We start from the raw sequence: 12,979 nt of genomic DNA, 5'->3' as shown, positions 1-12,979 counted from the left end.
TCCCCTTCGTAGGAAAAATCATTTAAAAATATTATGCTTGGAAAAATTTTCATAAACCGGCATCATTCGATTTCTCGATAAAAATAAACCGCACTTGCTTTGGAAACTTAATCAAAATTCCAAGTGCTAAAGTCCTCAAAAAAAATCATAATAGCTTGCTCATAAAGATCCACATATTAAAAATCAGATAGTCAAATAGTCACGTAAATTCACATAACATCACATCAAAGCAGTCGGCAAACACAAACAAACTAGACGTCTCTCCGACTGACTCTTTTTATCAAGGTTCCTCACTCTTTCTTTCTAGACTCTATTTCAAACTCATTATTCCTATTTTCTTAATAGGACAGTCAAACTCTGATAATTCGGTATCCGGTAACTCTATTCCCGGTAGTTGGAAAATAAAATAAAATCTCAGCTCAATTCAATCAGCATCTCTATCTCAACTCATTTCTCAAATCTCTTCACTCTAACTCTATCATTGGTTTATTCCCTCATAACTCTATTTAAAGACAATCTGTCTTATCCGCTCATAAAAATATAGTCTCGTATTTCGACACCTTAGTACTCTCGTTAGTGTTAAGACACTATTTCTCAATAAGGAAAAGTACGGGATGTTACAAGATGCCTTGAGCAGAATGGAACGAGCCAAGTTAGGATGTATCCTAACTAAGGAAAATGACTTGGTCAGGGAATTCGAAAGGTTAAGGTTGGAAGTGGTATTTCCACCGCAAACCATAGATTTGATCATGGCGACACTCAGTGTTTACCCCGACCTAAGATCAAGGATTGTTAGTATGCAAAGAGAGGATGAAAAATTGGAAAGATTGCAAGTGAAAATCCATACCGAGAAGCTTGAGTCATACCAAGAAGCCGCAGATAATGCATTGATGTTTGAGGGAAGAATCTGTGTACCCAATGATGAGAAATTAAGAAATGAAATCATGAGCGAGGCTCATGACACGCCTTACGCAGCACATCCGGGAGGTACAAAGATGTACCAAGATTTAAAAGTAAGATTTTGGTGGGAATGAAGGAATATTAAATTGAATTAATACTCGATTGCCCGATGATCGTTTCTTGGATTATTATTAATTCATCATACAACGATTAATTCCTAACATGCTCCTATGAATTTAACAGCTGCACACAGGTGTTAGGAAAACTTACTTGAGAATCGGATGCACAGATGATTGATGATCGTGTCGAATGATTCAGACTCCAGCTCTGATCTTCTCGACTGTATCCCGCTCAATTCCCAACGTTGGATGGACAACGAGCTATGGAAATTCCCAAGACAGAATGCCTCACACGATTTCCTGCGCCCCCCTCTGCTCTCAAAACCCTAATTTTTATCAGTGTATTTTCCTGAGAGCTGACAGCTGTATTTAATAGAGAATTAAATACGTATGGGGCGCTTCTTTCTTTGTGATAGGCGATTTCTGCCCTACTTGGGCTAGGAGACATTGGGCCAGCCCAGGGACCAGATACAAGGAATAAAGATGGGCCTCAAATAAATTAATTTATCTATGGTCAGCCCAGACCATAATTAATTTATAAATATCAGTTCATTCCACTAGAGAACCGATACTGACTTACCCCTTTATTGCCGGTGATGAGTCGGGGCTTGTATTTAGACTTATTAAATCTCCGTATTTAAAATATCCGACATCCATTAATTAATTAGAGCTCTGACAGCTTAAATTAATTAATCTCTTAATAATTCCTTAAGCAGTACCACTCAATCTTTATTATTACGCCTGAACTTAATCAACCTGCAGGGTTTAGCGTAATAAACCTTATTGAGCTCCTTAAGGGGATGTCATTATCCTATACCGGATACGGGTACTAATACAGATAGTCAAATATCATATATTAACCGCTATCACCCAAGATACAGAGTACTCGAGTTAGTATTTAACTCTCGCCCATAGTAAGTCAAAGTGATATACGAATTAACATATATATCTGAATACTTATTAGTATTAAGATTTATGAGTCACCGAGATCTTGATTCTTCACTTAAGTCAGATAGAAGAATACATCTCAACTGTTGGTCCTATCAATACGTAATGACGTACCAGTATAGACAAGTAGCCAAGACAAACTACTTCCATCTATACTGCAGCCTAAACCAATAACTTGTCCTAGAGTTATTTCGGCTGTGATCATATTATATCTCTTAAGGTTATTCCAATTATATGGTCTTCTGTGATCTACAACACACCATATAATCTACTTATACAGAGATAAAGAACATACATATGCAATCATGAACACAATCAGATAGGAGATAAGAATAGTGAATAACAGGAATCATTGTATACAAGCATAAAGTTCTTGCTTTCAGTATACAAATCCAACAGGGAAGGCATGAAGCGAGACATAGCTTCATTTGTAGAACGATGTTTAGCTTGTCAGCAAGTGAAGGCGTTGCACCAACGGTCTTATGGCAAATTACAACCGTTAGAAATCCTAGAATGGAAATGGGACCACATTGCCATGGACTTTGTCACTGCCACTACTACAAAAGTTTACATACATAACAGTGCATAGATAACGGTTTTTTTCAAAAACCGTTATGTATGAGCGCACTTTTAGGAATAGATAACGGTTTTGGAAAAATCCGTTATCTATGTAGTGTTGTCTATATCCATAGATAACGGTTTTTGAAAAACCGTTATCTTTTTGCGTTATCTATTAGTTGCATACATAACGGTATTACAAAACCGTTAAGCCACCGTTATCTATGACCATCTTTTATAACGGTTTATTCATAACGTTAAAGAACCGTTATGTATAAGAGTCATTTACAACGATTTTGAAACCGTTATGTTTGAGCGTATCTAAAAACTGTTGTGTATAAATTTTTTTATTAATTTTTTTAAAATTATATTATATTATATTATATTAAAAAAAAAGAAAAAGAAAAAAAGAATAGATTTTGCCTTAGGTTATTTCACCTAAACATTTTCACGCCTAACACCTCCGATCCCGCGCTGAATTTTTCGTTCCTTTGCAATTTTCGTTCCTCTGCAAGTTTGGTTCCTCAAAATTTTCGTTCGTCTGCAAAAGAAGGACCACCGTTCGCCCTTCCTCTGCCTGTTGCGCCGCCACCCCTGCTCGCCGAGGCGCCACCCTTCATCTGCTCTCAACATCTGGTCGCCGTCGTTCAGGAAATAGAGAAGCTGACGTCCGCAAAAGGGGGAAGCTGACTTCTGCAAAAGGAGGACGGCCGTTCGCCCTTCCTCTGCCTGTTGCGCCGCCCTTCATCTGCTCTCAACATCTGGTCGCCGTCGCCCGCCCTTTCGCTTTTCGTTGCGCCGCCGCCCATTCTCTTTTCGCCACGGCGAGCCCCTGCTTTGCTTTCTGCAGCGCCAGCGATTCCAGGTTCGATTGAACTAGGGCTTTTTCTCAATTCCCACTGGAAAACAAAAGCCCTAAATTTTTTTAAGAAAGGCCCAAATTTTCAGATCCGGTCAACCCTTCCTCCGATTCCACAGTTCACCGTCGATTTAGAATAGGTGTAAGTGAGTGGCTCCAACTATACTTTTATTCACTATGCTGTTTGCCACACATGGACCTGTATAAAACAGAACATAATACATAAGTATCCAGCAAGGATGCATTGTATTACTCTAATATTCTGCGAGAGCCCTTGAAACTCCAATAGCAGAATTGCAAAAGTTTATGCCTAAACTCCTATTGAACTCACATTAGGCGATAAGGATGCCATATGCTTTATGCTTTACAGAGTGTTTTTGTTCCATTCATATAGGATATGGAAATTTGACTTCCTTTTAATTGGCGGTAGATCAAGTGGTTGCTGGACTTGACCGAGCTGTAAGCACAATGAAGAAAAACGAATGTGCATTGATAACAATATCACCCGAGTATGGAGTTGGAAGCACAGAAGTAAAGATGGATCTTTCTTCTGTTCAACCATCATCAACCATACTGTATGAAGTTGAAATGCTGGATTTCATCAGGGTAATTTTCATATTTTAGGTAGAGAGCCTATGGGAACATTGTTTAAATGGGACATGATGTAGGCTTGTTTTGGAATTCAGATGACAATCTAATATATCTCTACCTTGACTAGTTACTTGTAATACTGATTGTTAGTTTTCTTCCCTGGTTAACTTCTAGGATGGTTACTTGAAAGGAACTCTGTTGCATTCTTAGGTTTTTGTTGTACTTTCATTTGTCTATCAGTTACCACCGGTAATTCAAATAATGTGATTGTGCGACAGAATGATAGCGAGTATTTTTCTGTGTTTGTACCATGTGGTAGATCATTTCTTGCAGTCTCTATAAAATGTTGTCTATTAATGATCGATTTCATGTAAAAAGGAGAAAGCACCTTGGGAATTGAGTACTCCAGAGAGGATTGAGGCAGCTGTCCGGAGGAAAGAAGAAGGCAATCAACTTTTTAAAATTGGAAAATACCAGCGAGCTGCAAAGAAATATGAAAAGGTATGTCAGGCTATTTGCTATGGTAGAAAATAAGTTCGTGCACAATTGTTCGTGCACAATTGTTATGGACTTACAAAAGACTTCGTCTCTGGTACTTGTTTGAACCCTCAAACATTGAGAATTTCCCGAATGTTTTATCAATGATTCTCTTCTCTTTATTCACACTTAGGCAGCTAAATTATGATTTAAGATTCTTGATTTTGTGATTGTGTGCAGATCCTAAATGCAGAATCTTGCAATGTGAAAGCTTTGTACAGGAGAGCTCAGGCTTACACGGGCGTCGCAGAACTACTTTTGGCTGAGCTGGACATTAAGAAGGCCTTAGAAGTAGATCCTCAGAACAGGTATATATATATATATATATATATGTACGACTGAGATTTGATTTTGATAATATTAGCCCCTTATGATGCAAAAGCCCCCTTCACAATCCTGCTTCGACGGTGATTTTCAGGGAGGTGTGGTTGATGCAGAAGAATCTTAAGCAACTTCAAGCACAGAACAATAAGCAAGATGCAAAGCTCTACAGAGCGATGTTTTCATCAAAATCGGAAGATGCTTGTATTGCTGAAAAGGTAAGTTGCTGTTTCTCATCAAATAGCTGATCATAGTCCTTGTAAAAATGGTATTACTCATGCTGACTTCGCGATAGAATCTGTTAATCATAAAAGTGAGATTCTGAGTCTATTGTTCATAAGGAATTAGAAGCATTGCTTAATTGAAGATTAGGCATGGGGATGTGTTATACAATCAGAATTGTTATGACAGTTTTCTTAGGTGGTAAGCATTGCTTAATTGAAGATTAGGCATGGTGGATGCTCACAATGAAATCATGTTTTGTATTCCTATGCTCTAAGACCTAAATTTTAAACTGATCATGTACTGTTAGGCTGATGCTGGAGAGTCACCCTCACTTGTTGCTCGAGGATTCAGCACTGTTCAGGCTGCTAGTGGTGGTGACCAACTTGAAATTCAAGTTCCAGTTGAAAAGGTTCGTTCTTCACTTCTCATCTGCTATCTCTTTATCTATATGCATATATTTACATGTGTACTTATGTTTTGTATTTATTTACTATGTTTGTGGAACTGAGGTGCTAATTATGTACTCTGCTACTTTAGGTTGGTTTAATAATTGGGAAGGGTGGAGAAACTAAAAACTTGCAGACAAGATCTGGGGAAGTCTTTCTTGTCCCAATTTGTTCTATATTATGTCCTTAAGTTAGGCGACTGGGCTCCTAATGTTATAATGGTGGTTATTCAATCCTTGTTTGATTTGCTGTTTCTCTCTCTCTAACAGTGTCAGTTACTCAACATAAGTTACTGTCCATCAACGGAAGAAGATGTTCCCAAAGGGAAGAGTTTGGTAACAATTTCTTTCTCTGCTTATGCACCAATCCAGCAAGTTACAACTATAGAAGGATATGATTGACTGTGTATAACTTCACTTTCAGGTTGTTGTCGCCTACAATTCACTTGGATGGGCCCGTACTGATATTATCAGGATCCCGGTAAGTTATAACATGTTTCTTCTCTCCAACAATCTCTTCAGTTATTTTAGGTTTATAATTCCGCACCTTTTCCCTGCTATAATGGGATAATGAGAATTTGGCATCTTATCTTTTGAGTCGGAACTGACAGATTCGCTCTTTACAGGTTAATGATTATAATCTTGTCGTCAAAGACTCCTCGGGGAATGTTGTTGAGTCTCAATATATAGAAATGGATAATGTGACAAGTGAACTGAGAAAGTTCTATCTGAAGGCATATCTTGGGATTTCAGACATCAGAGCTGCCAAATATTGGCTCGTCTTTCCGGCATCTGTGCCACCTTTGGGCTGGAACACTTACTTCATCTCTAAAGGAACTCAAAAAGGTACTGTAAAGTAATATTTCAACTATAGCCGCAGGTTTCATGCTAGAATTCTCTATACTCGTGTTCTTCTTCACTAGTTCGAGTCACATCTGTTTCTGAAGATTTCTTGTACTTAATGATGCAGGAAGGAGACGAAAATTTATGTCTATGATGGATGTTGCACAGAATGAAACTATCAATATTGGACCAGGAAACTTGAAACTGTCAATTTCCACCACATCAGGGCAACTTACTCGCATCTTCAATTCTAAAACAGGAGTAAATCTCTCTCTTTTTTTTCTCTCCCGCATTGGTCTTGGTTCTGTAGTTAAGCTGATATGAAGCAATGATCTAAATTGCAGTGAGATGCTAAGTCTACATATAAGTCAAGAAAAAATTAGGAAAAAAGAGGAAAACTGGAAGGCCTATTGACAGATTATGTGATAGTTTCTTAACTTGCTTTGTGTTCTTATCCTGTTTAAAGAAACAAGTATTGAAGCAGGACCTTGCTATCATACTACACTAGCTAATTTCAAATGAAATTATTACAACCAACAAATATATATGAATCTTGCTTTCTTTGTTAGATCTACATGTTTCTTCATCACTTGACTCCTGAAGAATGTTTGCTTTTGCACCCGGTTGTGTTTATACCAGGTCGATATACCTGTGCAACAAAGCTATCTTTGGTATGCTTCAAGTCCAGGAGATGCCACCACTCTAGAGTATATATTTTGATGCAACTGTCACAGAATGTATCGGCCATTAATTGATGATGTATACTTGATATTTGGTTCATTTGTATAATAATGTATGAATTTTTTGGATGATATATAATATTGTCATCGTTGATTTTTTCATTTTGTCGTTTTATAAAAATTGCAAAATTTAAAAATATACTACAATTATATAAAGTGCAAAAAACTGTTATAAAAGGTGCAAAAAATCGTTATGTATTCTAATTAAAGATAACGGTTAAAATCGTTATAAAAAGTGCAAAAATCGTTATAAAAAGTGCAAAAAATCGTTATAAAAAGTGCAAAAAACCGTTATGTATTCTATCAAAGATAACGGTTAAAACTGAAACACCCCAATTTTCATAAACTTTTCAAATTAAAAACTTTGAAGAACTAATATAGTGAAAATAAAATTTATTGATTTATAAAGAAAATTTAAACTAATTTCAAAGTCAACTTGCCAAAACTAAAGTAGTAACATGAAAATAAAATAAAACTTAATAAGTTCAACTAAAATGTCCAATGTAAAAGAAATCCTTATCCCTAGTCATTCTCCACTTCCATGGCCACTTCGACTCTGAAACTGCAAAACTGAAACGATAAGGGGTGAGCATATTGAAAATATACTCAGTGAGGAACATAACAAATATCCACATACGTCACATATATAATACTTGCAAACATACGCCAAGAGACCGGAGCCCCTTGACAAACATAATCATAGTTTGAGTCGATGGCTTAAGTCCCATGACCAAACACATACATAGATCAATGGCTTAGGTCCCATGATCGCACATAACATAGATCAATGGCTTAGGTCCCATGATCGCACATAACATAAATCAATGGCTTAGGTCCCATGATCGATCAATGGCTTAGGTCCCATGATCACACATAATAATAAATCAATGGCTTAGGTCCCATGATCGATCAATGGCTTAGGTCCCATGATCACACATAACATAGATCAATGGCTTAGGTCCCATGATCACACATAACAACATAGACATAAGATGCACGTAAACAAGTAATCAAACGCGATAATAAAAACATATATAACCATATGAATAAGCGTAAAATCCCTCACCTAATTCTTGAAATTGATAACTCCCTTTGATGATTTCTACCAACGCATCCCTATATGAACTCTTGAAATTTCTAAAGTTTTCGTCAAACTCGCAGCTGAACAGACCAGTCAGCTTCAAGCCTTCGTTTGAAGCCTCAAACGTCCTCAAATCGTATTTCGCCCAGAAATACGACTTCTTTGTCTTCGAGAGAGCTTTCCGTGGCCGCCTGTTTCGCCTGAATCGGAGTTCTGTGGAGGAAGTTATGGCCGTTCTCCCGAAACTGCCAGAACTTGATTTCCTGCGAAAAACTGACTCCAGCTCCTCACGTTTCCTGCGCCCCACAGCTCTCCAAAACCCGACTAAAATTTACTGTTGGCTTCGAGTTTCTATGTCTAGGGTTTGTAAATTGATTTCATATTTATACTAGTCTTTAAAGAGTTCTAGTTCTAATAGGAAACAAAAATAATAATAATAATAATAATAATAATAATAATAATAATAATAATAATAATAATAATAATAATAATAATAATAATAATAATAATAGTCTAGATAAAATTAATGGTGCATATCTATATGTATCATGTAATTATTTAAAAATAATAAGCTATACACGAAAAAATACTAATAATTAAACTTATATAATAAATCTAAATATTTGGGGTGTTACAACTTCCGCTGCGCATACATAAAAAAAAGAATATATGATTATTGGGAGTGCAGTACGTTTTAAAAAGCAATAGGATTAGATTTGATTTCACATGCATTAAGAGTTGGTATTTTTTGTTTTATAAATTTTTAATGGTTTAATACTTAAAAGGTGAATACTGTATTGGTTTTAAAAACTTAAGTTATGACTTTCAAAATAGGTTAAATTACTTACTTCTCTATTTAGAAAATTCGGTTATCTATGGACGGGTTTACAGCTAATTTAATCTATTTATTTTAGGTTGTGGGTGAAATAGTTAATTACACGATATATTTTGTAGTATTATTTAATGTTTCGTCTACAGAACCTTATATTTTTCATACGCTTAAGATTATATATATATAGGAATTTAGTTTAAGTAATTATAGTATGATTCATATTGAAATGTTTTATCTATTTAATTAGGTGCGGTGCGATTAAGACCTTCATTCCGGTTTTTTTAGTTAATTGCCTTCGACTTTAAGGTGAGGGATTTTACGCTTATTCATATGGTTATATATGTTTTTATTATCGTGTTTGATTACTTGTTTACGTGCATCTTATGACTATGTTGTTATGTGCGCTATTTAACTAATATACAAAAAGTAAATTGTTCGGTTCTTATTAAACAAAATTTTCCGTTCTGCACAAATAAATTTGATAAGTATAAAGTTGGTGAACTAAGCATTGATATTGATGAGTGGAAACTTAAATATATTAAACAAACTTCGAAGAAAACAAACTTCAATTCCAAACTAGACTAATTCGGTTTAAAGAAAATTCAGAGAATATGGCTATACATAATCTAAAAACTATGCGAAGAAAAATTAAAAGAGAAGGATGTGTACCGATTTTTACTGCCGTCTTTAAGTTCTGCGTGTGTGTGTGTGTTTTTTTTTTTTAGGGTTTGAAAATTGGTCTCATATTTATACTAGTCTTTAAAGAGTTCTAGTTCTAATAGGAAACAAAAATAATAATAATAATAATAATAATAATAATAATAATAATAATAATAATAATAATAATAATAATAATAATAATAATAATAATAATAATAGTCTAGATAAAATTAATGGTGCATATCTATATGTATCATGTAATTATTAAAAAAAATAAGCTATACAAGAAAATACTATTAATTAAACTTATAAAATAAATCTAAATTATCGGGGTGTTACAACCTGCCCCACTTAAAATAATTTCGTCCTCGAAATTCTAATCATGATTCTTGAGCCATAAAAACTTGTTCTATTGTGAGGTAACTTGTTACTATATTAATCTCTATTCTGTAGCAGTAGAACTTATCGTACCTTTTCAAGGTTTTTCTGCCTCGTCCGGCCCTCCCATATGGTATAATCGTGCATTTCCTCGCTTTTCGGGTTCCTTCCTTCCTTTATGAGGGCACATCGTCGCATTGTGACCCGGTTCGTGACAATAATAACATATTCCAGATCGATACAAACATTTTCCGTGATGGTGTTTGTTACATTTCGGACATTGGGGGTAGCTTAGTTGGGGTGCTTCATTAGGTTTGGGCTCCACTCTCTCCCTCTTATTTTGCGTATCTCTTCCTCCATCGCTTGGATCCTCCCATTTCCTCTTTTCATGCCTAACTATATTCTTAGGCGGTGGTTTATCCATCTCTAATCCTGCCTCAACTTCTTGCGCTCGCCTCACGGCCAAAGCATAATCTTGAATTCCTTGAGCCGCCAAAATTCCTCGAATTTCTGGTCGTAGTCCCCTTAAGAACCTATCCGCCTTTTGGTCATTGGTGTTGACTAGGCGTGTGGCATAGCGTGACAGTTGGTTGAACTTCCTTTCGTAGTCGGTGGTGGACAGCTCTCCTTGTTTGAGATCCAAGAATTCGGCCTCCTTTTGATTGCGGTAGGAGCGTGGAAAGTATTGATTGGTCACAATCTCCTTGAACCTATTCCATGTCAACCCTTGTCGCGCTTGTTCGGTCATTGATCGCTTGTAGGAATCCCACCAATGGCTAGCATCCTCGCAGAATTGAAAAACAGCACATGAGACTTTGTGGGCATCAGTGCACTCGATATGTTCAAAGATTCTCTCCAGCTCTCTTATCCATTCCTCCATTGCTAGTGGTCCGCTCCTCCCATCAAATCTTGGTGGGTTATAACGTCGAAACTGCTCTACGACTATGCTTGTGTTATTGCGTTGTGGATTTTGTGCACCTTGAGCTTGTTGTTGAAAGATTCCTTGCATTGCTGTGATAAATTCTTGCATCATGTTTTGTTGATCGGCAGGGGCTCTACGAGGCGGCATGGTTCTCACTTAAACAAGAAAACAAGCACGTTCAATTTCTAAGCGAAACCTAAATTATTTAAATCGCAACTTCTCACTTAATCTTTCATGTTCCTCTTGAAATTTCATAATTCGTGGGTGTAGAGTAACTTCAGCTCTAGTCGGGGTTTGACGTGTTCGGGTCATGTAAACAATTAACTATTTCTAAAGAAGCTAAACATAATAGTACTAGAACATAAAAGCATCATAAATTATGTCATGTAAAACATCATATCTTCATATACTTGAACAATTAAAACACATACCTTGGAGTCGATGCAGCACATGAGTTTCGAATGACTAGGCTTATCTAACCTTTTAAGCTTACTTAAACCTTTTTGAAAGCAAAACATTTTTTTTTAAGGCACGAGTCTACAGGAACGTAGACCCGCTCTGATACCACTATTTAACTAATATACAAAAAGTAAATTGTTCGGTTCTTATTAAACAAAATTTTCCGTTCTGCACAAATAAATTTGATAAGTATAAAGTTGGTGAACTAAGCATTCATATTGATGAGTGGAAACTTAAATATATTAAACAAACTTCGAAGAAAACAAACTTCAATTCCAAACTAGACTAATTCGGTTTAAAGAAAATTCAGAGAATATGGCTATACATAATCTAAAAACTATGCGAAGAAAAATTAAAAGAGAAGGATGTGTACCGATTTTTACTGCCGTCTTTAAGTTCTGCGTGTGTGTGTGTTTTTTTTTTTTTAGGGTTTGAAAATTGGTCTCATATTTGTACTAGTCTTTAAAGAGTTCTAGTTCTAATAGGAAACAAAAATAATAATAATAATAATAATAATAATAATAATAATAGTCTAGATAAAATTAATGGTGCATATCTATATGTATCATGTAATTATTAAAAAAAATAATCTATACAAGAAAATACTATTAATTAAACTTATAAAATAAATCTAAATTATCGGGGTGTTACAACCCCGATAATTACACATAACAACATAGACATAAGATGCACGTAAACAAGTAATCAAACGCGATAATAAAAACATATATAACCATATGAATAAGCGTAAAATCCCTCACCTAATTCTTGAAATTGATAACTCCCTTTGATGATTTCTACCAACGCATCCCTATATGAACTCTTGAAATTTCTAAAGTTTTCGTCAAACTCGCAGCTGAACAGACCAGTCAGCTTCAAGCCTTCGTTTGAAGCCTCAAACGTCCTCAAATCGTATTTCGCCCAGAAATACGACTTCTTTGTCTTCGAGAGAGCTTTCCGTGGCCGCCTGTTTCGCCTGAATCGGAGTTCTGTGGAGGAAGTTATGGCCGTTCTCCCGAAACTGCCAGAACTTGATTTCCTGCGAAAAACTGACTCCAGCTCCTCACGTTTCCTGCGCCCCACAGCTCTCCAAAACCCGACTAAAATTTACTGTTGGCTTCGAGTTTCTATGTCTAGGGTTTGTAAATTGATTTCATATTTATACTAGTCTTTAAAGAGTTCTAGTTCTAATAGGAAACAAAAATAATACTAATAATAATAATAATAATAATAATAATAATAATAATAATAATAATAATAATAATAATAATAATAATAATAATAATAATAATAATAATAGTCTAGATAAAATTAATGGTGCATATCTATATGTATCATGTAATTATTTAAAAATAATAAGCTATACACGAAAAAATACTAATAATTAAACTTATATAATAAATCTAAATATTTGGGGTGTTACAACAAAGTCTATGTAACACCCCAATTTTCATAAACTTTTCAATATAAAATCTTTGAAAACTAATAGATAAAAATAAAATTTCTTGAATTATAAAAGTTTAAATCAATTTGAAATCAACTTGTCAAAACTAAAGTAGTA

The 12,979-nt window shown here is 35.3% G+C and overlaps 2 protein-coding genes and 1 long non-coding RNA gene across 4 annotated transcripts; 1 reads left to right on the top strand and 2 right to left on the bottom strand.

Annotated features, from left to right (window-relative positions):
- Nucleotides 1-5,347: 5,347 nt before the first annotated feature.
- Nucleotides 5,348-7,183, top strand: LOC131011439 (probable alpha-mannosidase At5g66150). Of its 2 annotated transcripts, XR_009096927.1 has the most exons (6): nt 5,348-5,467; nt 5,596-5,839; nt 5,928-5,984; nt 6,130-6,349; nt 6,474-6,607; nt 6,986-7,183. XR_009096927.1 is itself a non-coding variant. In XM_057939238.1 (5 exons), exons 3-5 carry the CDS (start codon nt 6,196-6,198, stop codon nt 7,064-7,066), a joined length of 369 nt encoding a protein of 122 aa, XP_057795221.1. In that variant the 5' UTR covers nt 5,594-5,839; nt 5,928-5,984; nt 6,130-6,195; the 3' UTR covers nt 7,067-7,183. The 2 variants fall into 2 exon arrangements, 1 of the variants encoding a protein (XP_057795221.1); XM_057939238.1 differs by lacking the exon at nt 5,348-5,467 and having other exon boundaries at nt 5,594-5,839.
- Nucleotides 7,184-7,464: 281 nt separating this feature from the next.
- On the bottom strand, nt 7,465-8,605 carry LOC131011438 (uncharacterized). Its single transcript, XR_009096926.1, has 2 exons — nt 8,153-8,605; nt 7,465-7,656 (listed from the first exon to the last, which is right to left on the bottom strand). It is a non-coding gene; the product is annotated as an uncharacterized LOC131011438 (long non-coding RNA).
- Nucleotides 8,606-10,134: 1,529 nt separating this feature from the next.
- LOC131008081 (uncharacterized) lies at nt 10,135-11,106 on the bottom strand. The gene has a single exon (XM_057934980.1). It carries the CDS (start codon nt 11,104-11,106, stop codon nt 10,135-10,137), a length of 972 nt encoding a protein of 323 aa, XP_057790963.1.
- Nucleotides 11,107-12,979: the final 1,873 nt, after the last annotated feature.

The sequence above is a fragment of the Salvia miltiorrhiza genome, chromosome 2, assembly GCF_028751815.1.
Source record: "Salvia miltiorrhiza cultivar Shanhuang (shh) chromosome 2, IMPLAD_Smil_shh, whole genome shotgun sequence".
Taxonomy (NCBI): domain Eukaryota; kingdom Viridiplantae; phylum Streptophyta; class Magnoliopsida; order Lamiales; family Lamiaceae; genus Salvia; species Salvia miltiorrhiza.
The sequence above is the reverse complement of the archived record's forward strand: the minus strand, read 5'-3'. Positions and strand labels throughout refer to the sequence as shown.